The sequence below is a fragment of the Strix uralensis genome, chromosome 7 (genome assembly GCF_047716275.1).
Source record: "Strix uralensis isolate ZFMK-TIS-50842 chromosome 7, bStrUra1, whole genome shotgun sequence".
NCBI classification, from domain to species: domain Eukaryota; kingdom Metazoa; phylum Chordata; class Aves; order Strigiformes; family Strigidae; genus Strix; species Strix uralensis.
The window spans coordinates 1,442,801-1,466,185 of NC_133978.1; the positions used below are offsets into that span (position 1 = coordinate 1,442,801).

The window sequence follows — 23,385 nt, forward strand, 5'->3', positions numbered from 1 at the left end:
TTTTTACAGAGAGTGTCAGATGTTAAAAGCCAGAGGCACGTTGAACATATTCTAATTTTAAGTACCAATACAGGAATTACATTTCAACAGCAGTTTAAGTCAAAAGATTCTAATTTTGTTTGCTAATATCACTGTACTCAAGACTGATGCTACCTTCTATTACAAAATGTCTTTCTGAAATGTTTTCATAAAAATCAAAAGCGGAAAGTTTCATTAATACAGACTCAATAGCCCAAACTGTTAAATGAAGGACTTCTCAGTTGAATTACAGCTCTGAAGTAAACACTTGCTTTGAGAACATATAACCAAAGAACTTTTTTATTACTGATTTTAAACCAACCTAAACTTTAAGGGAATAGTTTTAAAGGTCTTATAGATGATATTTTCAAGCAAAAGTGATAAAGATGAAAAATAATTTAATTTCTTAGAAAATGAATTATGTGGTTTATAACAACCCATACTATACACTTGCAACAGCATCAGTAAGTAAACTTTCATATTAAAATTAAATGTGAAATTGCAATAAACTGGAGATAAACGAAAGCTTTTCATATACAAGTCTATGAGCACCTCGGTCACAAAACCTAGAACACAGTACTTCTATAAACTGTTAGTTCTAATACCTGTTTCACCTTACAACAGCTATAAACTAAGAGTGGCCAGAGTACTTTTAATTTAGTAACCATCTGTTTTGCACACATGAGAGTATTATCTTCCTGCTAATAAAAAAAAATGTTGATAATGATGTCTCCTTACCACTTAAGCTGTTTCAAAATTACAGAAAAGACTTTCCCCTACAGCACTTGTACAATGACCTTCTTAAGTAGCCTTCTACACTGACCATGTTTTTGATTCAGATGTCATCTCAGTAGTTATCAGACCCATTTCTTAAGAGAGCTTTAAAGTTTCCTTTCCTGGGATCTGAGCTTCATGACTGAGAAAATTCCAGTCTCAGAACAAACCATCAGTAATTTGCCAACGCTGCCAATCAGAAGAAAACCATACAGGTAAGGGAAATGCATCCTTCTCTGCTCATAGCTTCTTCATGCCGTAAAGGATGTGCCCTGCAGAGAAAACCCAGCACACCTTATCAGGACAACCAGGGCTGGGACCAGAACAAAGGGAACACAGCCACCTTCGCAGCTGTATAAAGTGATAGTTGATCTCAAAGCAAAACCAGTTCTCAGCCAAGAGGGCAGTTTTATCCCTCCAGGCAGAGGTTTTTTACTCCCCGGAGACACAGCCTTTACCCTGAGATCCAAAGAACCAGCCACACTGAAGCGGAACAGAAAGTTCTCCATTTTCCAAAGGTCTGATTTCAAAGCAGAACACTTTCATAACAAGCTAATATTCTGAGAGATGAAATCAACCCCTGCTTACTTTTACTCAAGAAGAATAAAGAACAGGGAAGTAGTTTAAGTATTTTCTCCTTGAGAAGCTTACATTTCCCATCTATCACCATCATCATTTTTTAAACTGACATTAGATAAGCTTCTTTAGTCCCTATGCCAGAGTTTCACAGGGCACTGCCGAGCTGTGTACACATCACAAAAACTGTCAGGTGATGCTCCCTAGTCCTCTTCTCAGTGTAGCACAGGCACTATTATGAAGAACAAACGTTTTTGGAAGTAATATTCACTTTAATAGCATGCCCAACTGTGAGGGTAAAGCTAAAGCTGCAGCCTCAGACTAGGCTTACGGCATCAGGTTTAGCAGAGGTTGTCACCTGGGTACGTCGAACAAACAAGGCATCACAACTGACCAGCTCTGACACACCAGACATTGGATATGTACCCTGCTCAAAGAGCCATTCTGAGACTTCCTCGCACAAAATAATTGGTTTCCATTTCCTGTTCAGTTACAGCACTATTAGGAGCCGTTCCTAAAAATACAACAGTATGACGGTCAAAGAACGTTCCTGAATGGATCATTCCCAGCTCAAGCACTTGAATAGCTGTTTCCAGCTGATACCTATCCATTGAGTAGACTATGCTTCCTTCCGAGTCTAATCCTCACCATAAAACCCTTCAAGGCAGAAGCAGGAATAAAGACTTTCTCCAGCTGTCAGAGTAGTATTTCAGTGTCCATCTTAAGGAAAAAACAGGTGATAAGCTAACCATTTCAAACAGTGGAAGCAGCAGCTTTTTTAGGATACTTTTTCGGGGTTTACTTTTCCTCTAGCTCTGAAAACAGGCTGGACAATTACAGTTCTTTATCCAATTTCAGAAAACCCTTGGTTCGAAGAGAAAATAGAAATCAGTCCTGTTCTTCTACAGTGGTGGTGACTGAGACACAACCATTTAGTCAATACTTTCTAATCTTCATCATTCCCTCCTTCTGAAAAAGTTCCCCCCACTATAACGAGTTACAGAAGTCAAAGAGGCCGCTTAGAGAAAAAAAACAAACCACAACAGATTTTGGTCAGTGATAGACTTTTAGACTGAGTTCTGCAGAGTCTTATTTCCCCACTACCTTTCCCAGGACAACAGTACATTAACAGGCTATCTAGCAACTGTCAGCCTCATCTACAACAACTCTCACTTAATGTTAAAGGCCTCTGTGAAGCTTCTTCTCCCAGCAGGCACTTGGGTAAAGCTTGTTACAGAAGTACTCGAGGTTGTTCTGTTGACCAATTAGTCATACTTCCTCTTGCAATCAGACTCACACTTCCTGCTGGCACGGACTAAACCCTCTTGAGAATGGCTTTGCCATGCACATTAATGGCAACAGCAATTTTGGCTATACTATTCCAAGCAGCTGTATACAAGCGTACCTTGCACTTGCTTTAAATGGATAAAATTTGGTACCTAATTAAAGCCAGTTTTCCTTCATCATACTTATGTTAGTCCAACAACAACAACAAAAGTATTTTCTTGTCCCTAGGTGCAGAACAGCTCTTTTGATGCCTCATTTACTTTGAGTTCAGAAAGACAGCTACATAAAGGTGTGGTGAAGTGTCAAACCAGAAAGCAGCACTTGACACATAACACTAAAATATGGGCCACAAGGAAAGAAAAAGCTCCCAGAACCTGCACTGGAGTACCTGTTTATAAACACTACTTCAAGGATTACGTGAATCACATGCTGCCCACTGTCCACATAAAGATAACCATGCTCAAGTGGAGCTGGGGGGGAAATCAACTCTTCCAGTAGAGACATCAAAACCAAAACAAAGTTGCTGGTTACAGACAATATTTACACTGAAGCTAAACAAGGCTCTCACTATTCCTGTTTACCAAGTTCTCCATTACTTCAAACATGCCAGAGGTACCAGGGTGGTACTGATGAACACCTAACTGACCTTACCCTCAACACACCAACATGCAGAAATACTTCCCTCTTCTTGCAAAAGGGAAACTGAGGTACAACGTGCTTCACCGTGCATTTGTGAAATTTTGTTGGTTTTTTCCTGGCTCTTTAGATAATCTTTATCAGCAGGAGTAATCTACACTGTTTATTCATCACACAGCTTATTCCTATTCACTATCATGCACTCTTACCAAAAGCCAAAGTTTTGATGGGAAACCTCGACACTGTCTCCACTCTAGTACTACACCACAACTATCTTCTCAGCAGTACATGGTATAACAGTTCCATCTTGTAAAGAGAGCAAACTACGAAGTTATTTGCTTCTTCCAATGAATTCACAGCCAAATTCTAAAATTCCTTATGTGACACTTCTGCTCTCAAGAGCCTTCAAACGTGAAGCTCTGCTTACTAGAGGTCTACACACTGTGAAATTAATATTACAGGAACACAGAGAGCTCTGTACTTCAGCAGGCTGAAACTGGCCTGCTGGGATGATCTCCCTGGGTTGCTCTACCAACACACATGAGGAAACGATGGAAGATGAGCAGGGAAGCTTGCTGAAGTGACCCTGCAAGTCACACCTTATTGTATTTGGAGAAGATTTCAAATAAGGAGGTTAAATTTCTGTTAACGAGGCATAACCACGCCAAAAAGGTTGAACATAAAGTTACTGCTAAATTTGTCTGTACCACCAACAAGGGTCTTAACAGAAAGCTCCTGTAGCCATGAACATCATTTCTCTGAAATGTGATCCACCCATTTCTCCTCAGGAGAAATACAAGAAACTTGTACTGAGGGAAATGGCAGCACCTCATGAAGCAGGCTCTGAGGCAGCCAGTGTCTGGGCTTAACTACCCTTTTATTGAAAAGGGGCATCCAGCAACAGACTCTTCCAGTATACTTTTCCAGTAGGGATATTCAACTGTAACATGCACTGTAGTGTCTATGCACCTCCAAACACCAACACAGAAATTAAGAGAACCTGAGGAGATGAACAACTCATCCATTCAGGCAAAACAAGCTAGAATAATCCTCTTATTTGGGCTGAAAATGCTGAACAAGAAAGTTTACTCATCAACTGCCTGTTTGGTGCAATACACAGCAGAATGCTATTTAAAAGGCTATTTAAAATAAACTGTCCAGATCTTCTTGAACAGAGATGGAAAAACTAGACTGTTTCAGTAGTGTGACTAATTGCTACTGCTGTTTAGGAAAGCTTTTTTCCATTTAGAACCACTGCACTGATCCAATAATGTTAAAGCTAAATCAAACCAGATATCACAGCTGATGGAAAGTATTTCTTAAAGGGCTTGACTATTCAAAATGACCACAAGCAGGAAAAGCATAAAATATACAGGTAGAACAGAAGAACAGAAAATAGCTCACCTTCTTATCTCTGGTCCTTACTTCCCCATAGAAATCTAGGGCTTCTTGAGCCTTTAAAAACTTGCCTCGATGTAACAAATATGCACATATCATTACACCAGTTCGTCCCTTTCCAGCTTTACAGTGGATTGCTGCAACATGATTGTCATCTTCACTTAGCCATTGGTCAAGATCTTCACAAAAAGGTTTGATAAGCTCTAGCTGTGGTGGGTTATGGTCTTCAAAAGGGTACTGTGCAACTGCAATGGGAAGTAGTAATTTATCAAAATCTCAAAAGGAAATTACAGCAAACTCAACTAGACAGGTCAATTTTGCAACAAGCATGGAAAAGATTAACTTTCTAAATAAAAACCCCTATCTTACATACAGATAAATTTTTTTACTCCAGTAGTATTTCAGCATATTATATGCATTGCAGACATTTCTCTAGTAATACATAAGCAAGCATCCTGCTACATGAAGGGACTATTTCACACCACTACTGAAATGAGTGGCACAGACTGTATCGTACATCAAAATTTTTGTAGAATTTAAAAGTGCATTGGCACAAAGAATAACCTTGTGAAAAGCGATTACTCCAGCCATAATCAGACTACCCGCTGAGAGAAACAGGGCCAGACCTCAGACACTGATCAGACAATAGGAATTTTGCTGAAAAGTTCTGCGCACACTTGGGTCTACATTAGGAACAAACTCTCAGAATTTGCTCAAAGGAGTTTTGAAACAAAAACCTGCAATCTCCATTTTAAAAATGGCAATCAAAAGAGAAATCTTATGTAAAGCACTTGCAATACTTATAGGTTTTAAAGTCAAACCACTGAATGAAGTTGTCCTTTTTCTTACATGGATATACACACAAAAACACTTTTTTCCATCTAGAAATGGAAAGAATTTCAAGTGAGCATGCATGAAATGAAAGAAAAGTCAAGATAAAAGAATAAGCCATAAGCAGAGACATGCACCGAAACCTCTAACACGTCAGATAAGATGACAGACAATGCCATGCTGACTTGCAGAATTACATAGGGCTGTACTAGTTTCATCAGGAGAAGAGCATTTTACAAAGTGCACCCCAATTCTCTTATCCACAGACTTGGGATCTTATAATACAACTCTGGTTCACTTAAAAATTCTCAGCTAGAAACACTATTTCCTTTTCTGATGTAAAAAGAAATAAATTTCATTTTTTGGCAAGTGTTTGTATTCGTTTCATAAGTACTACTCTCTTGTCACACATGCAAAAGCTTCTTTTGATGAATCCCCAAGGTCTTAAAAAGCAGAAGTGAGGGATGAAGTTACAGAACTGCTAAATTACTGCAGCGCAAGTCTGAAGCCTTTTGGAGGGATCTGCAAGGACAGTTTATTCACTTGCAGTACAGACCTCCCACTTAATCTCCTAGAAGACCATACAGGGAAGCCCGATAAAGTGAATAATCTTTGCTAGAGAAGCAGCAAAGGTTAACAAACATGAACAAACACTAATGAATTCCTCCACATGGAAGACCTGAAGACTCCCCAAATGATCGTTTCATGTGAACTTAGAGATGTCACTTTTTTGCAGCATTTGTAAATGAAAGGAGAAATTTATTTAGAAACCCCTAAGAAAAGAAGCTGTTAGGAGATGCTGCGAATTTGTCTGTACAACTTTGAGTCCATCTTAACTACATCCAGTCAAGTTCCCATGAAAAGGAGAGAAAAAGTAGTCCTGATTGAACAGCCTGAAAAATCCCAAGTAGTAACAACATTCTGAAGATGCTTTCCAAGATTTGGGATCAAAGGCAAACCTTGCGGTATTTTCTTCAAAGATGGAATGAAGAGCAGATGAAATGGGTGCCCTGTGATGGTGCAGAGGGATTAAGAGTCCAAAAGCAACCTTAGGAAACATTGAGCTGCACAATCTTGAGCAGGTCCTTGAGAGGGTGCAGGCCCTCCATGGATTTTGGTTCCTAACACTGGAATACACAGCATGGAGAACAGTTCTGATTACTCTCTCCAAGCTCCTAGAGGTTGCAAGAAAAATCCCATAGCACATAAAGGAGCAAATAAAAAAAAAGCCTGTGGCAAAGCAGAAGGCAATCTCCAGCGTGGAAGTACTTCAGACACTGCAAAAACCCTAGACAGAAAGCTAGCGTCCAAAGAAGATGAAGAGCTTCCAACGTTTGGTTTTGAATTTGATGCAAAAGCACCCAAGTTGAATAATGAACTACCATGGTGTTCCACGCTAAGTGTAACAAATAAGAAGTGCGCTTTGAAATGAATTAACTTCAGAATATTTTATAGTAGAACTATTGTTCCTCTGCTAAAGGAAGTCCTGAGTCACCAATTTGGTTATCTGAGGTAACTGATTCAGGGATGAAAAGAAAAAAAATGCAACATGCAGCTCCCTACAACTGTGTTGTCTTATGCAGAGGAGCTGTGAAAGGTGCCATCACAAACAACATTTTGGGCTGGGATTGACAGTGAAGGGATCTGAGCACCCCCGTAACAAAAAGCATAAATTAAAGCAAGCATATGTTCTGGACATATTAAGAAGCACGTCCTTTTCATTTATACCTTTTCTCCTCTTACCCAAAGTACTGCTCAAGCAGATCTTAAAATACTTTTTTCTGGCTTGTGTGTATTGAGTGAGGTTTCAGGACACTGTCATTCAACATCGTAAGAACAAATCAGAAGTGAAGATGACTTCAACATGACAATTTCAGTCCTTCTATATTCAGACATTAAAGCAGCCAATTACATTTTGGTCATATCCTAAACATTCTCTTTACAACTAGAAGGATGGTTTAAATAATAATAAAAAAAGAAGTTGAGCCCTTGCTATGATGTAGTATTAGCCACTCAGGCCAAAATTTATTGATCTCCTTCAATTAGGTACACACAAGTACTCCTTATCTATGCAGCCATTCTGAAGCATTGTATGAAGAGGAACTACAAGCTCTACTACTATTCACAGAGATGTTCCTCTGCATAAAGAATAAAGGTAAATCTGTATTTATTTATTACCTGGGGAGTTAATACTGACAAAACAGGTACATCAGTTTCCACTCACCAAGGGTCTGATCAAAACAAGCCCCTAAAAGTTTCCCCACTGGTTCTGACAGCTCTGCAAAGTGTCTAAGAACCTACTCATCTCAGAGGCATCACATGGGAATTAAATTTTTAAACTTTTTTTTAAAGCAACTGAAGGTTTGTTTCAGATCTTCAAGAAGTTGTTTAATATGAATAGTGATAGTGGCTTAAGTGTTCTCCATTTTTATTCTAAGTGATGCTTCTGCATAAAACCCAGACTTCTCTAAGCTTCACATCTAAATTTTACAATAAGCTTGCACACTGAATCAAACAAGAACTTCTATATAACCTATTCTGCAAAAATTTTTGCAATAGTAGACTTCTGACTGCCTTTTTAGATCTTCATCTAGTTGTCAGAAACATACTTTTTTGAAAGCAGCAAGAATATAGCAAGTTTCTCCGTTGACTCAAAGCAATTCAATACCATTTCTTGTGCCCAGATCTCCCACTTTACTATTCATCAGCTCCTCCTTTATATCCTCATTTAGAAACACTGAAGTCTAAAGAGAACACATTCTAGACAGTAAAAACATACCTCTGCAGTTAAATTTGGCGGTGTCATAATGTCTTTCAGCACATCTAAAAAAGAAAAATAGACAATAGTTCAAGACAAGTCTCTAAGGAACTCCCAACATCTGTCACACTCTGGAACATACAAATGAACATACGGGAAAATCATGTATACCCATCACCTTTATGATTTAAAACTACACCTAGAGGTTACATACAGAAAGACTGTTTTGTTGCAGATGTATAGAGTTGCTCACTAAAATACCAGTTATTTTACTGAAGAACAATTATTTACCCTATGTTAATTGTTGTCCATAAGTATGTTTTAGTCAGCGTGACTCTCAATGGAGACATTCACACAAGCAATGCAATACACTATTAAACACTGTAATATTAACAGTTCCAGCCACTTTATGCTCCCACAGACAAAGAGTAGATGGCTATGACCTTCATCCAATTGACTCTGAACTCAAAACTCAGTCAAGATGCCTCAATGGCAACATGGGTGCTAGGGGTGATGTGGATCACAAGAACACTTCAAGGACCCTTGGCTAGTGCAACCTAAGCAAGCATTCCTCCTCCAGTTACAGGACCACAACAAGATCACCACAGGCAACTGAAAGCACCCCTGAATATTATAATGGAGATCACTTGTATCAAGCAGAGATTGTGATACTGCTCTCCAACTTGGCATTTGTTTTTGAAATCAGGTGAACTCAAAAAAACCCAAAAGGCCTGTCAGCCAGTTTTCCCCTCACAGATCCTGGAGGGTCTAAAGAGTCCAGAGTTGCATCAATGTCTATCTCACCACTCCAAGAGACCCACTCTAGCCAGCCAGTAAGCACAGCAAACCACACTGCATTAGTCTTTCAGGATGATCGGCCTAGGGACAAACATCAGTGACCAGATATAAACAATTCAATCAGTAGGGCTCTAATACAGCCAAGATAGCATGCTGTAAGGGAGTGAGCTAGATCAGATGTTGGGGGTAAGGGGAAAGAAGGCAAGAAGCGGATGCCCTCTGTAATTTTCCACGGAGCTGCTCTCTGCAGGCAAAAATGGTGCAACCCTACACAATGCAAGTGAACATGCAGATGAGAAAGGAAAATGAGAACAATCCTGCCTTGAAACACCAGGACTCCAGGTTGAAGCACAATGATTGGGAGTCATTTCAGTAGACAAAACATATATAGATCTTCTGATTATAGCCTGTACTCTTCATAGGGTTCAAATACCCACACCAGTTTCAGGACTGGTATGAACTTATCTTTCCTTAATAGGTATGTTATGACTGCAGCCTTTGGAGCCGTATGGAGCTTACTTGACACTTTCAGACACGCAAACTTTTAGGCTCCTACTTGTATGACTGTTGCACATAACTGGAGTCTTGAGCATGCTGCACTGAGCTTTGTCCACCAGACTCATAGACCAGGGACAGAGGCAGGTCTGCTGGGGTTGCACATGCACATGGCGCTTCCCTTTCTCTGAATTCCTTCTCGACTCTAGTCTCTGCTAGAGAAAAGTCTAGCAGTTTTTACAGCTCTGATCACATTGCTGACACCTTCTCTGGGTCAGAAGTGATACAGCGCAAGTTAAGCTGGCAGATGGGACTCAAAATAACATTATCTGCACTCAAGCCTTTGAGAAGAAAGGTTAGACGCAGTATGTACACCCAAGATGGAGTCACCACGCCTGGAGGAGCCAACAGCCATGCTGGGCAGAGCCTGTCACAAGCTAGTCAGCATCTAAACTTTGGAAGTTGAGCCTGCTGGAAGGCAAAGCAGTTAACACAAGGCATCTTATCCAAGAAAGTTTCCTTCTTCCTTTGAAAGAAAAACCCAGTTCAGAGGAGTAGTACGAGATGAAAGTCTTCAAAACATAGAAAAAATCCACACATGGGCAAAAAAGCCTTTGAATTTTTAAGTTTGAGGGAATATCAAGTAGAATACCATAAGGGATAAAAAAAAATAGTTTTGTTGATACCAAGGATAGAAATGGGGCACAGAACATAGCCATGTCACTGTTAATGCCCTCTTATGGGAGCTGAACACAACAAATGCAGAGATCCAGACACAACTGTACAAAATATACTCCCATTTCATTACGCGAAACACGTGTATCTGCAACAGAGATCCCACTGACGCACACTCTGGGGGATGCTTCCATTGCTTAACATTTCAAATGCTTGATTATTTTTTTTTTTTAAACACTATTAGACCTTACTATTAGTAACGCAGTCAGATCTCCAGATGAAACATGAATATTTTTTTGTATTTTGGGGGTGAGGAGTGGGTTGTCATGGTTCTTATAATCCTCCTTATGATTAAAGTGAGTTTAAAAGCAACCCAGATCTAAAGTGCTGCCAGCCAGGCACCTTTCTGATCACAACCGTGATCCCACTGACAACAGAACTACAAGCTACCAAAAAGATGGCAGCCTATGCCAAAGCCCAACCCCATGTATGCCCAAATAGGCATACAGAAAGTATGCACATAAAATCCACATAGTTAAAGGAAGGAGCTGTAATGGACAATCTGCCTGTAGGACAGTTGAAAGAAATAAACTGGGGAAGATGGAGATTATTACAATAGGGGAAGTAACAATTTGGCAGTATGCAAACTTAGGAAATGAAAGTGGAAGAACATGTTAAAAAAAGAATACTGAAGAACTAGCAAAGGGTTAAAGGAACACCATGAGAAAACCAATACAAACAAGAAACAAAATGAAATTGATTGCTCAAACATTCACTGGGAAGTTAAAAGCCAAGATGCAAGGATGAGGCATAACTGATACCATTTAAGACCAGTTCACAAAAATCTCTCTACATTTTATTTAAAAAAAACCTGATCAATACACACATTATCAACTTCGTATAACAGCTACCTTAAGGGAACTCAAACCCCATGACAGTGTTTGAAATAATTCTGAATATAATCATGTAACTCCTCTGAACTCCCACCTCCTTTTAAACACAGACAATAAGTTGATTATTTACAAAGTATCAGCTTAATATAAAGACTGTTCTCCAAAATACCTGAAGGCTGCAATTTCGTCCCATCTCAGGACCGAACATTGCAACAATTCACCTAATGGCATTTATGTACTTAACATGTATAAATTTTGTCCACATAGAGGTAACCTTGCCTCTCTAGCCAGAGATACAGTTCAAAAGCTATGCTTTCCAAGCTGTTCAGTGATCACCTGAACCTTCATTTGCAACTGATTCATGTTTTGGGGAAGAAAAAAATCCATGTGTTTTAAAAGGATCCTGCAAAAGTTTTCATCTGAGGGGGAATATAGTAATTTTAGGAACTTTCACTTGTGATTGTTTTGAAGTTAGCAACAAGGAAAATCAATGGGGGGGTTCTTGCACCGAAAACTGGAAAGTTAAATATTTTCTATGAAGAACTTGAAGACAAAAACCTTTGGCACACCTGGACAAGTTCTTTCCACTGTTGAAAACACATGTATCAGCAACGTAGATGTCAAAAGCACGTGTCTCATCACAGCTCTTCTCACTTAAAAACTCTGAAGTTGTTCCTGCGTGGGGTTGGGGGATTGGTTTTCACTTTTCTCTAAAGTAAAATGAGATTGCTAGCATACGGGAAAGCAGAAACTTTTCAAGCACCACCTCCCTGTGGAGCTACATGCAAAAGTCTTACTAAACTCTTACTTTCTGAACAAGCCTAGAAGTTTACACACAGCAACCTATTGTTTTTACCTGTCACCTCTCCAGCCAATTCAAAACAACAAGATCGGTATCAGGCAGCTCAGCAAACCCTGATCTTGTAAGTGATAGCAGAGCCACACTTCACAGAAGCTGACAGCTGAACTCAGCCCCAAGAAGCAGGAGGAAATTAAGTTGTATTTGTCCTGTTCTGCTTTGCTCCCCAAACCAAGCAGAAGCTGTCAGAAAGCTTCAGGGGGTTCTAATAAAACCACAGTAGTTAAATTTTACACGATACAGATCTCTAGCACTGAACTCCAGAAGACTTCAAAGGAAGTTACCTCTTTAAAAGCTGCACCTACACACAGAAGGAGCTATCAGCTATTCTAGGAAGCACTGTCCTTTCTGCCCGTAAGCGCCACCAAGACAGCATTTATTAAAAAGCTAACATTCTGGAGAGCTTCTAAGCTGGAGAAAATAATTTTGCTACTGAACTGTACGAAAGGTGTCCACTGAGTTTATTTGAAAGCGTATTTTATTTACATATCTTTTTCCGTCCCATCCTATCCCAGGCTTTACAGACAACTTCAATAACCAGTATCTCAGCTTCTAGTATCACCTCGCTTTCAACATCAGGAAGCAGAGTTGTTTGATGTATAATCCTTCAACTAGAGGCATATTTGAACACTTATTTTTAATGACCAACAGATTACCAGGTAATGCATTTCCTGGATTTCCATACTACAGTATTTTTTCCATTGATTGCAGATATTTAGAAACATATTCATTAAAAAAATAAAGCCTTAACAGCTCAGAGAATCAATAAATCTTCAACTTAGATTTCTGGGAAAAAATGAGGGGTAGGAAAACCATGACCTACTTTCAACATCAGCTAACATCACCAAATCATTTATACAAATGAAATTAGCCTAAGCTAACATATAGAGATGATCAAGAAACAACAACAAAAAAAATCCCTTCTGTAACAAGAACAGCTTTCTGCATAACTAAATTTTCAGAGGAAAACATTACACTTAACGAAAGTGAGAAGCCATCACATTACCAATTCCTTCAATAGCTTTTTCAAAGTAATAAACAGGGACATTCAAGAAGACTGAGGAAACAAACAGAACCTGGGTACCAATACAGTTTGATAAAAAGAAAAAAAAAAAGAAGAACACAGGAAAATACTCATTTGGCAATTTCTTCACTGCGGACATTAATACATTAACAGAAAGCCTGCTGTGAATTACTTTTCACTTTTTAATCACATGGTACAAGCTCCAGATGGGCTAGATGCCAAGTCATTTAAAAGCGTTCAAGTAATATGAATACACACCAGCATTTCATTTAACCTCACTCAACTCCACTAAATGAAGTAACAGTGCTCTCAATCAGGCTTAATTGTTTTAAGAAATGTGCAAAACATCTCTAGCTCTGCTTCAGTACAGCAACAAGCCACTTTCACTCATAAGCTATTTTTAGAACTCATTATTTTGGAAAATACATCTATAAGAGCATACTTACAGATTGTATATCTTGTAATGGTTTTTATGCTTTGAATCCAAAAACCTTAAGTAGAAAAAAAAAAAAAGGCATGTATTAATATACATTGCAATAATGGTGACCTTAGTTTGCAGCATTGTTAAAGCACCATTCAGCATGTGCAGTTCTGCATTCCAAGTCCCAGCTGGCCCTGCAGTGCTTCAAAGTCAAGGAGGCAGCATGTTGCAAACCTCATTCGCACAAATAATCCAGCAGTATGAATAAGACTACTTATACAACTGAGAAGACCAAGATCTGACCTGCAACTGAAATATTTGTTGTATGGACCAATCTGCACTGATTTCTAAGACACCTGCTTATCAATATATTAAGCTGAGGAAGGTTTATTTTTAAAGCAGAAAGCACTGATTACACAAGGTATCTGTAAACACTTCCAATTTAATCATCTATGCAAAATATTTTGCCACAGTGGTATTTTCAACCAAAAAAAAAAAGCAGTTAAAATAACTTTCATATTCCAGTTAGAGCAGCCAGAATAATTTATTTTAATACCAGGTTTTTAAAATGGCCATTATTTCCCACTGAAGTCTGAGGACGGTGCCCAATGATATTTCGGGTTCAGAAAGAAGGAGAAAGACCACTATACTTTTTCACACTCATTTCATTTTCATGCTCACTTTGTAACAAAAACTTCCCATACAAGCCTTGGAGAGCCAAATTGCAAACATGATTCATCAAAATTGCCATGATTATATATGATGTGTCACCTGGCAATGTTCAAGAAGAAATAACATACAAATGTTTACACTTAACATCATCAACAGTGTGTATCTGCACATCAGCCAGAAGGAATTTAATTAGCCATGACAGAACATGCTGTTCAAATTGAAAAGAAACACTAGCTGCTAAAATCCTGGAAAGCTCAAGCAAAAACAAGCTCTGGTTATCAGTCATAATATTCCAGAAGAACCTAGAAGAACTCTGTGGTTAAACTGATGCGTTAAAGTAAGAACAGATGTGAACACTCCTCGTGCAGCATTGAGTATGAGATTCCAATTTAATCGGCAAAAATATTTCATGACTCCCACTGGCGCCCCTGTTGGCAGACTTCGAGAGATTAAGGAAGATGGTGGACATGGCGATTTCTTTCAGATGTCCCCGCTCGTTTAAAACACCCTGGAGAGCAAAGAGAGCTGACTCCGCTTCTGCCAGTAATATCCACAATGCCAAGTATAAGCTTTCATGCAAGTGTTTTTCTAAGGACAAAATTCCATCCAAAACCTCTCAAAGTGTCAGTCACAGGAGACAGCCAGCAGTCCAGGTTGTACTTCTCATACAGTACTAGCATTAAATTTGTCAGGATACCAGCTATTCAGAAAAAGCCCACTAGCACATCCTGGCTCAATACCAATTGCTCTGGAGCTCAAACACGCTGAATTTCGGCATAAAAAGCTCTTGGAGAAAAATTCCACAATAACAAGATGACAGGAGCAGATGAGGACCTGCTGACTGCAACATGCAGAATGCTGCATGATCAAATTTTGTGCATTACTCTCATTTAAAAACATCACGCTACCTTGGCGTTCAGTTCCCTACAGCCACTTAATTTATATCTCTCTGTATCTTCATTTGGTTGATTACACTTTTAGATGACTGCTACTCCTCCTGATCAGAGTGTTTATGGACAACGTAATAATTATATAGTAATTCCCTTTCAAAAGTCTAATGTACACATATCTACATATTTAACCGATAAAATACATTTTCCTTCAGACAGAAGCAACTGAAATCAATGCAGTGAGTGGAAGAGGGCCTTCAAAGAGTACTGCCTATTATTATTTATTTGGATTATTCCCATGTCATTTATTCCAAGTCCAGCCTTTGCCCCTATCCTACGATTTTCAACGGTGGAGTCCATCAGGGGCCACATATTTCACATAGCAGATACAATGCCCACATCAACTTCATGAAAAGGTGGCTCTGACTGCTGGTAAAGAGAGATGGCTAGATAGTTTGTGGGACAGCCCTTAACTGTCCCAAAAGGACAGCAAAAGCTTTTTCTTGTGTGCAAGCTGTGTGCAACAATATGATTAGAAAACACAACTTCACACCTCTGTTAACAATTCTAGCAGACACATACACACTCTGCGAGAGTATTTACAGATTGCTGTGCTGAACCTCACTGATATGACCGGCTCTGGAAAAGTGACCTCACTACCACGTGACAGAACGAGGTCGCTTCTGCAAGCCTGGTCAAACCCAGCCTCCGACATTTTCAGTACTATTCATGGATAGCGAGCTTCGTCATGACAGTTAAATATGCAAAAACGAAACCCCCTTGAACTCATCTGAAGCTAACTGCAGCTGCGCAGGGAAGTTGCTGCCTCCAGACGACCAATTCTCAGTTGAGGGTTACAATTCCTCCCAGTGTGGGAACCAAGAAGCTGTCTCAAGTCATTTCTATACAAACCTGGATGCAAATAATTACCAGTGAAATTCAAGCAGCACTAATTCTGCCTGCCAACGATTATGAGAAACTTTCTGTGGCACCTCAAACCCGTGAGCACCACCTTCTTGCCCTGACTTCACTGCACAACCTTGCCCCTTACTGCATTATCTCCCCTTCCCCAAACATCAAGTCTCTTGGAGAGCTACTGAACTTATGACCTCAAATGCCCAAGGCCTCAAAAGCATCATGCATGACTTAAAAGGATCCTAAAAACAACTAACATTTGGCAGTTTCTGACAAGTATTTAGTTTTTAATGCAACCTCTCACACTACATTCTCCAGGTAAGGTGTTGATTAAACAAATTACAAGTATGTTCCTAAAACACTAAGTGCACCTTCCACAGTTGCATCCAGCAGTTGAGTAGATAACTTTATTTGATGTTAAAAATGACAACCTACAGGATTTTTTTTTTTTCCAAAATGTGCTATAAAGCATCACCAGCAATAATGAATTTTACCTGATTTTTCTCCTCATCCACAGTTATTGAACACAGCCAGATGTAAAAGCCTTTATCTAAAGTAACCTATATTTACTACTTTAAATCAAAATTAACTTAACAAGCACTTCATTTATCGACTGAAGAAAGGATATGGGCAAACATACTCTGAAATGCCATCAGCTATCTGAGGCAACTCTCAACACCATGAAGAGGCATAGATTGACATCCTTCTAAAAGAACCTCCTTTTACTCCAACATCATTCACTGAAGTCATTTTTTCACACTAAAATGCAGATGCATTTGAGATCAACCCAGAAGAGCAGCCTGGCCTAAGGTTCTTGAAAATACAATTTTTGTTGTTTCAGACTTTTTCAGGAAAGCTAATATAGCAACATCTCCAGGATGCAATAATCTTGTTATTTCTACAAGTTGGAACACACATCCTTTCCTTAGCAGAAGATAAGCGAGTGCAGAAAATGATACTTAAGATTTACAAGAATAAGTTAAGGAAAAGAAAAATAAAGCCTTACCTTACTACATCATCAATGTTGTTCCGGTATACTCCTTCAAGCCTCTCCGCAGGAAAACCCATAGCAATTATGTTTGGATAAATATCTGAATATGCAAGTTATGGAAACTTTTGTAAAGCATGTGAAATCTCTATAACAGCATTAACTGGACATTAATCAAATGTTTAACTGTATCAAAGTCAGCGCAACAACTCAGACCAACTCCCACAAGCAAACAATTCAGCTTTATATATACAGTCATAAAGGATCTTTTCCAAAAAAAGCTGAGAAAAAGGTTGGGGGGGAAAAAAAAAGAAGAATCAGGAGGGAAACTTTTTAACACCCAGTATTTTGACCACAGCCACCATAACAGAAATCTCCTTACATCTCCAAACAGGTATGTGCTATTTGGCAGCTGATGGTTAACATCCATTAGGAAGGCAATCCACCAGAAAAGCAGAGTCAAGTAATCCACTTTATCATACATCATCTCACTAGAATCACATAGATGCTACATACTGATCTTTCCCTACAGTTTGAGTGGCATATTACATCCAATGGGAAATATTAAAATACTCTTGTGTGACTGAATTGCAAGATGTTCCAAATTAAAACCCATGTTCAAGTCCCCAGTGATCCCAAAAAAGGTATACTGTGCAGAAGAGCAACACAAACAAAAAAGTGCATTTCAGGCATGCAAGCCCCGGCAAGGCTACGTAAACACTAGTGTTTTTTATCACTTTCCACAATCACTACATAACAGACCACTATAGCTGCTCAGGTAGCTCTGAATGCCTAAATGTAAGATACTGTAATAGATGGGAATATACAGATCTGAAAAGGATTATGTGTCTTGTTTGCTACATTCTCCACTTCTGGAAAAATATTCTAGTTTTTTATTCTGAACAACCTGTAATTCACTTGCCAAAAGCAACCTGAGATAAGGAACTTAGGAAAAAGTACCTCTTAGCTAAAACAAATTAGCACAAAGGAAAAAGGCCAAATCAGAAAATTGCAAGTTTACATCTAGAGCCGATGTAATAAAGAATTCACAAAAAATTGCTGGAAAAATCACTGCTATATACTTTCCTGGTGGTGTAATGATATATGGATTTTATTTTTTTTTTTAAACAGAACTCAAGAAAATATACTCCCGAGTTTTAAACATTATTAGAAATTATAATGCAGTGAAATAGAAATTATAATGTAGTGAAGAAGCTTCACTGAAAAGCAAAAAAGAAATGAAACTAGCAGCTCGAAAACAGGCCATACCCTGCCGCATTAACATACTCCTCCTCAAACTAATTTTAGGAGTAAGAACAAAGCATGATATGTTTGAAGCTGGCCCTGCTTTAAAGAAGGGGGCTGAAACAGGTGATTTCCAGAGGTCCCTTTCAGCCTAAATTGTTCCACAATTCTAAGAATCATTTTTAAGGTTAAAATACAACAAAACTCCAAAGAGTAACCATCAGAAGACATTGCAGCAGCTTCCAAGATATTAATATTCTGGTTACTTGTACACAAAGCAAAGCCTGAAGTAAGAAACAAACTACTCCATCCTTACAGAATTCCCACAAGCCTAAGTACTCACAGGGAAGCAGCATGGACCAAATTCTGCATTTACACAGTTAACTAGAAGACTAAAGAAAAACATTAAGAACTGAATACACGGAAATAACTTTTTCTACTCTCAAAAAAAAAATTAGAATTCACTATGCTGTAATCCAAGTATTAATAGACATTGGTCTGCTTGGACTATTCAAAGATGATTTATGCAGACAATGAGAAAAATATGAAAGCTTTTGAGAAATCCAGTGTGTAGCTGCCTTAAATACAGACTCTGAAAGGGGTTCACATCTGGTTTCCAATTTATTCTGTACTTGGCCAAACTTGGCTTATCATGAAAAAAAAAAAAAAACAGCATTAAGTTGCTTAACTTTCAGAGCTTGTGATAACTTCAGATAGTATCAAATCACATAAATCTTAAACTTTGAACTTCATTATGAATGTATTTTACTCTGCAAGCAGTCCACACCTCTGTTAAATTCACAAAAGGTGCTATATAATTAGCAATGTATTTACTATTCTATCAGTTATTACTTGCCATAGGCATAAGAAACTAGTTATAAATCATGTGCACCTGCTCTATGCCTATTAACAGTGAATTACCTGACTTTCAGCTAGCACATCCCATCACGCCCTCCTCGTTCCTGATTTCAGCCTGATTTCTACCTACTGCCAGTCCTAGCACTCGTACTCAAAAGCACCTCCTTTTGCACCCTGCTCTGAGTAGCAGGGCTATATAAATTACCATAGTAAAATAATCCAGTACATTAACCTGATTTCCACAGCACCTCTCTGTAGAAGACAAGCATTCATGCTAGAAACAGGGGTGAAATAAATTCATTTTGACACACCACATCAAAACAAAAACTCAGTTTCAACTATAGTATCACCCATGAGACAGATGCCCAAACTTTACCAAATTACCATGTAACTTCCTCAAATTTCTGTTCACAATCATGAGCTTTACTATGCATTTTTTTCACGCGTTTCAGCCTGCAGTTTATGTTCAGATGCTTTTCTTCTGCTGTTGACTTTTCCTCTCCAAGAGGCTAAGAAATGAGATACTTTCCAGGATTCCCAGCTGGTGCAAGATGGAAGTGAAGCAGACAGACACCCCATGCAAAGGGTACAGAACATCTTAACAGCAGCGTTTCCAGTTTGCAAGCTCACAGACTTTGTCCAAACACCAAAACCTCAAAACACGCAGGCAGAGAGAGATAAAAGTTCCAAAATAACCAGGGCAGTCTCACGTTTTTGGAAAGCGTGATCCCCTTTTGGCTCACGTATCTCATGTGACCCCTCTCCCCTCCCTCACTCCTCAAGGGCAATGCACGATGTACCTGCACGGTTTGCATGCATTTCTTCTTTTAAATAAGAGCAAGCCAGCAGAATTGAATGCTTAAGCTTAACTGTGCATCAACAAATATTCAACAGTGAGCCAGTTGGGGGGGTGGAGGCTGTTTTTAGAAAAACATGGTTGTTTTTTAAATAGGCAAGCCAATTTCTCCCCCACCTAAATAAAAGCATCCTGAAGTACCTTACTTATTATCTCAAAGTCTTGGACTGGAATGCAATTCACACGCCACTGCTGACTCACTCTTCTGTCTGCAACAGATCTGGCATTAAAGGACCCCGGCCACAGCTCGCAAAGGACACCCTTCCCCAGCACTCCTGCCAGGCTGCAGGCTTCACCTGCACACAACGACAGCAAGCAGCAACCGTGACAAATGCATTCGTACTGCTGGTGAAGATCATTTTGTGTCTTTTTAATATATGCTTCTGACAAGCACGCTGAAGCAGCATGTTGCTTTGAAACTCTTTTGCTGGTTCAACCAGAAGAATGCCTTTTGCTTTAAGGAGCAACACAAGATGGAAGAACAGAGTGGAAGTGCTGTTGCTGTTTGCACAGATGATCTAAATCTCTGAGCAGAAATAGCACTTTCGTCACTTAATTGAAAAAGCTGCCATAAAAACCAAGCTCTTCCACCCTTTCCTCTTCTGTGAAAAGATGCCCCAAGATCTGCAGCAAGCGAAGGGGATGGGTGTTACTGCATCGGTACCAGCTTCCTTTTTTCCTGCTGCTGGGGAACGGAACAGTCCTCCTCAGGGACAGCCTGGGACCACTGCACGGAAGGGTGCGGAGCCAAGCCAGTTATGGGAGCAACTGACCGCTGAGCACCATCTTTGGCAAGTTCTTCTATCACCAGCCATGCCCAACCATTCAGAGACACTGCTTTTCACACCTCAGTTAATTTAACATTAATCTCCAAAGCTGAAATTAAGACATTCGCTACCAAGACGAGATTTCTTACAAAGGAGCTTGGAAGCTGGGCTTACATTCAAAGCAAGAATTCTGAGTCATCATGAAATTGGTAACGATACTGATAATTTTAGAAATCTGAAAGAACTGATTATTTAAAACATGCAACAAGTTCATTATCAATTCCAAGGTTTGCTTTGTTGGTTTTGTTGTTTTTTTTTTTTTTTCTTTTTAGACAGGCAAACGAAAAAAGCCAAAAGCCTCAGCCATTTATTGAGGCAGTTCTACAACACATGCAAAACAAAGTTAACCGAACTGTCTAACTATCAAAATTTGAAATGGGCTTTCTAAAGAACATAAAATAAACCCTGCCACATTTTGCCAACGTAGCTCTTTCCTAAGAAACTCATTCCCAGAAATGGTTTCAACAGCTTTTAAAGCACTCATTCCTTTCTCAGTCTCGTAAACATGGAGGCTGGGATTTTAGTTAGCAACCACAATTAAAAAAATACATGAGAGACACTCATGATACACAACAGCAAAACACTAAAATGCCATCGTCTACTCAAGTTTGTACTTCTTACTAACTACAAAACTTCAACTTTCAAATGAATGAAGATGAAACTACACTATACACAAGGAACCTTAAAATGAAAGCACCCGATAATTTGTGAAGTTATCAAATGCCACAATGAAAAAGCGATGCTTTGTCAATACTGAAGACATACCAAAGCAAATAATCCATACGCCGCTTTGGAAACGCCTTTGCTCTAATGCCATTCGTAGATTTTACAAAACACTGTTCTTAAAGCCTGAAATCATTCCCACAAGCTAAAGATGATAGTCTTTCCAGTTGCTATGAGAAAAATCCTGTATCATTATGCAAATCAGTTATAATCACTTTCAAAAATAGCTGTCTATATATTCACATTATGCCAAGACCAAATTAAAGAATATGCAGCATACACTTTAAATTTTACATACATATACATATAGATATAAAAGCAAATTACTCATGTTGGTCCTGTAGCTGGTTCTGCTCACAAATTCAGCCTTTTCCTAATAATGGAAAGTGTCCAAAAAAGCATACCAAAATATTTACCAATTCTTAAATTCTTAAACAGCCACAAGAAAGTTGCAAAAAATAGGCAGCTATAGCCTTTCCTGCAATGATCAACATTCTCCATATCTAGAATGTGAGTCAATAGAATTTCTAAGTAATTTTATGAAGTCCTATTTCAAACAAAGTATTTAAAACCCTTCCTGCTCTGCTCATGAAGGCAGCTGTAACAGAAAAACAGAAAGCAAATGACCTAATATTCCCACTTTATAAGCATGCTAGAGCATGCAGTGCTTAAGAATCTGCATATAGCTTTACCTTTTAAACCCAACACTGACAACATATTTTTAAATCAAAACACAAATAAAGGACTTTAAAACTATTAGCCCTTTACAATTGAAGGCTTCAGGAAGACCTACCAGGCATTAGACTTAATCTTTCTTTAAAAAGGAAATTTAAAACAAGCTGAGCGTTCCTGAAGCTGGGAATGATGGTCACTGTTCAAGTCATGCTTTGGAGCTAAAAACTTACTGCAAAACCTGAACCTGACACCTGCCAACAGAAGGACAACAGTCCATTTTTCCTGACCCTGTTTCCAGCTTCCAAATATGAATCGTACTTAACAAAGAACAGATTTAAATTGGTGAATCTATGGCCTGAAAAAAGCTTCGCAAGTGCCAGGAATGCAAATTTTCACTTCCAGTTCAGGCAAGCAAGGCATGTCCTTGCTTTAATCCACTCCTAAACATCCCTCTCCTCACTGGTGCGCAAGCTGCTGTCAGTTTTGCTCCACTACGCATCACCCATCACCCCCCTGGCTGCGGAGAGCCACAGTGCAAAGAAAACCAGCCTCTAGCATGGGGTGGCCAAGCTGTCAACTGCTAAGTCCCACTTGATAGCAACACCAAAGAGCAGAGGAACAACATGACTTTGAAGTCTTCGAAAGTTGCTTTGTTGTCTCAATTTGTCTGCAATTTTCAGGAACTCTGACTTCAGTAACCATGCAACGTGGTCTAGCGGCGCATCTGGCCCTACCAGCAATGAAATGTTAGCATGCTAACCTCAAGCCCTTTAACCTCAGCTTAAACAAGTCTGTATAGCAACGACAAGAAAAAAAAAAAAGAACTGTTCTTGCTGTTCGACAGCTTGACAGCCTGAAGCTACAGGGGGAGTGTTACGAGAAGTGTCCACACTCCATCCTCAAACAGATTTAAGAGTCCTGACAAATGGCCAAGCTCTTATTAGTGCCATTTTCTTGACAGCATCCCTACAAAAAAAAAAAAAGACATAGGAAAATATAACCAGCCAAATCTAGAAAAGTTTCCTAGCATATATACTGTTTAGCCTGTACACATGCATACCTTTTTTTTTTAAATAGGTGGCATTTCCATTAGCCAGCATGAAACACAAAATAAGTTTACTATTTTCCTATGAGTCTGGATAATCAGGAAGTATAGAGGAAATGAACAGGAAGAAAGTTCTTCAGAGCAAAGGAGGATTCCTTGTAGCCAGCCAGCTGCACTTGCCAACTCTACCATCTGTGCCTTAAAGAACAAGAAAAGAGACCAACTCAGATGTGGCTGAAAGAAACATT

The 23,385-nt window shown here is 39.0% G+C and overlaps 1 protein-coding gene across 3 annotated transcripts in view; it reads right to left on the reverse strand.

Annotated features, from left to right (window-relative positions):
* Positions 1–23,385, reverse strand: part of PTEN (phosphatase and tensin homolog) — a 49,124-nt gene that overhangs the window by 16,174 nt on the left and 9,565 nt on the right. The window contains exons 2-5 of one of the 3 annotated variants that reach the window (XM_074874121.1): positions 16,927–17,011; positions 13,469–13,513; positions 8,300–8,343; positions 4,696–4,934 (exon numbers count right to left, since the gene is read on the reverse strand). In XM_074874121.1, the coding sequence (XP_074730222.1) occupies positions 4,696–4,934; positions 8,300–8,343; positions 13,469–13,513; positions 16,927–17,011 (413 nt within the window). Of the gene's footprint in view, positions 1–841; positions 1,014–4,695; positions 4,935–8,299; positions 8,344–13,468; positions 13,514–16,926; positions 17,012–23,385 lie in introns of those variants that run through there. The other 2 variants (XM_074874122.1, XM_074874123.1) reach the window with 2 other exon arrangements.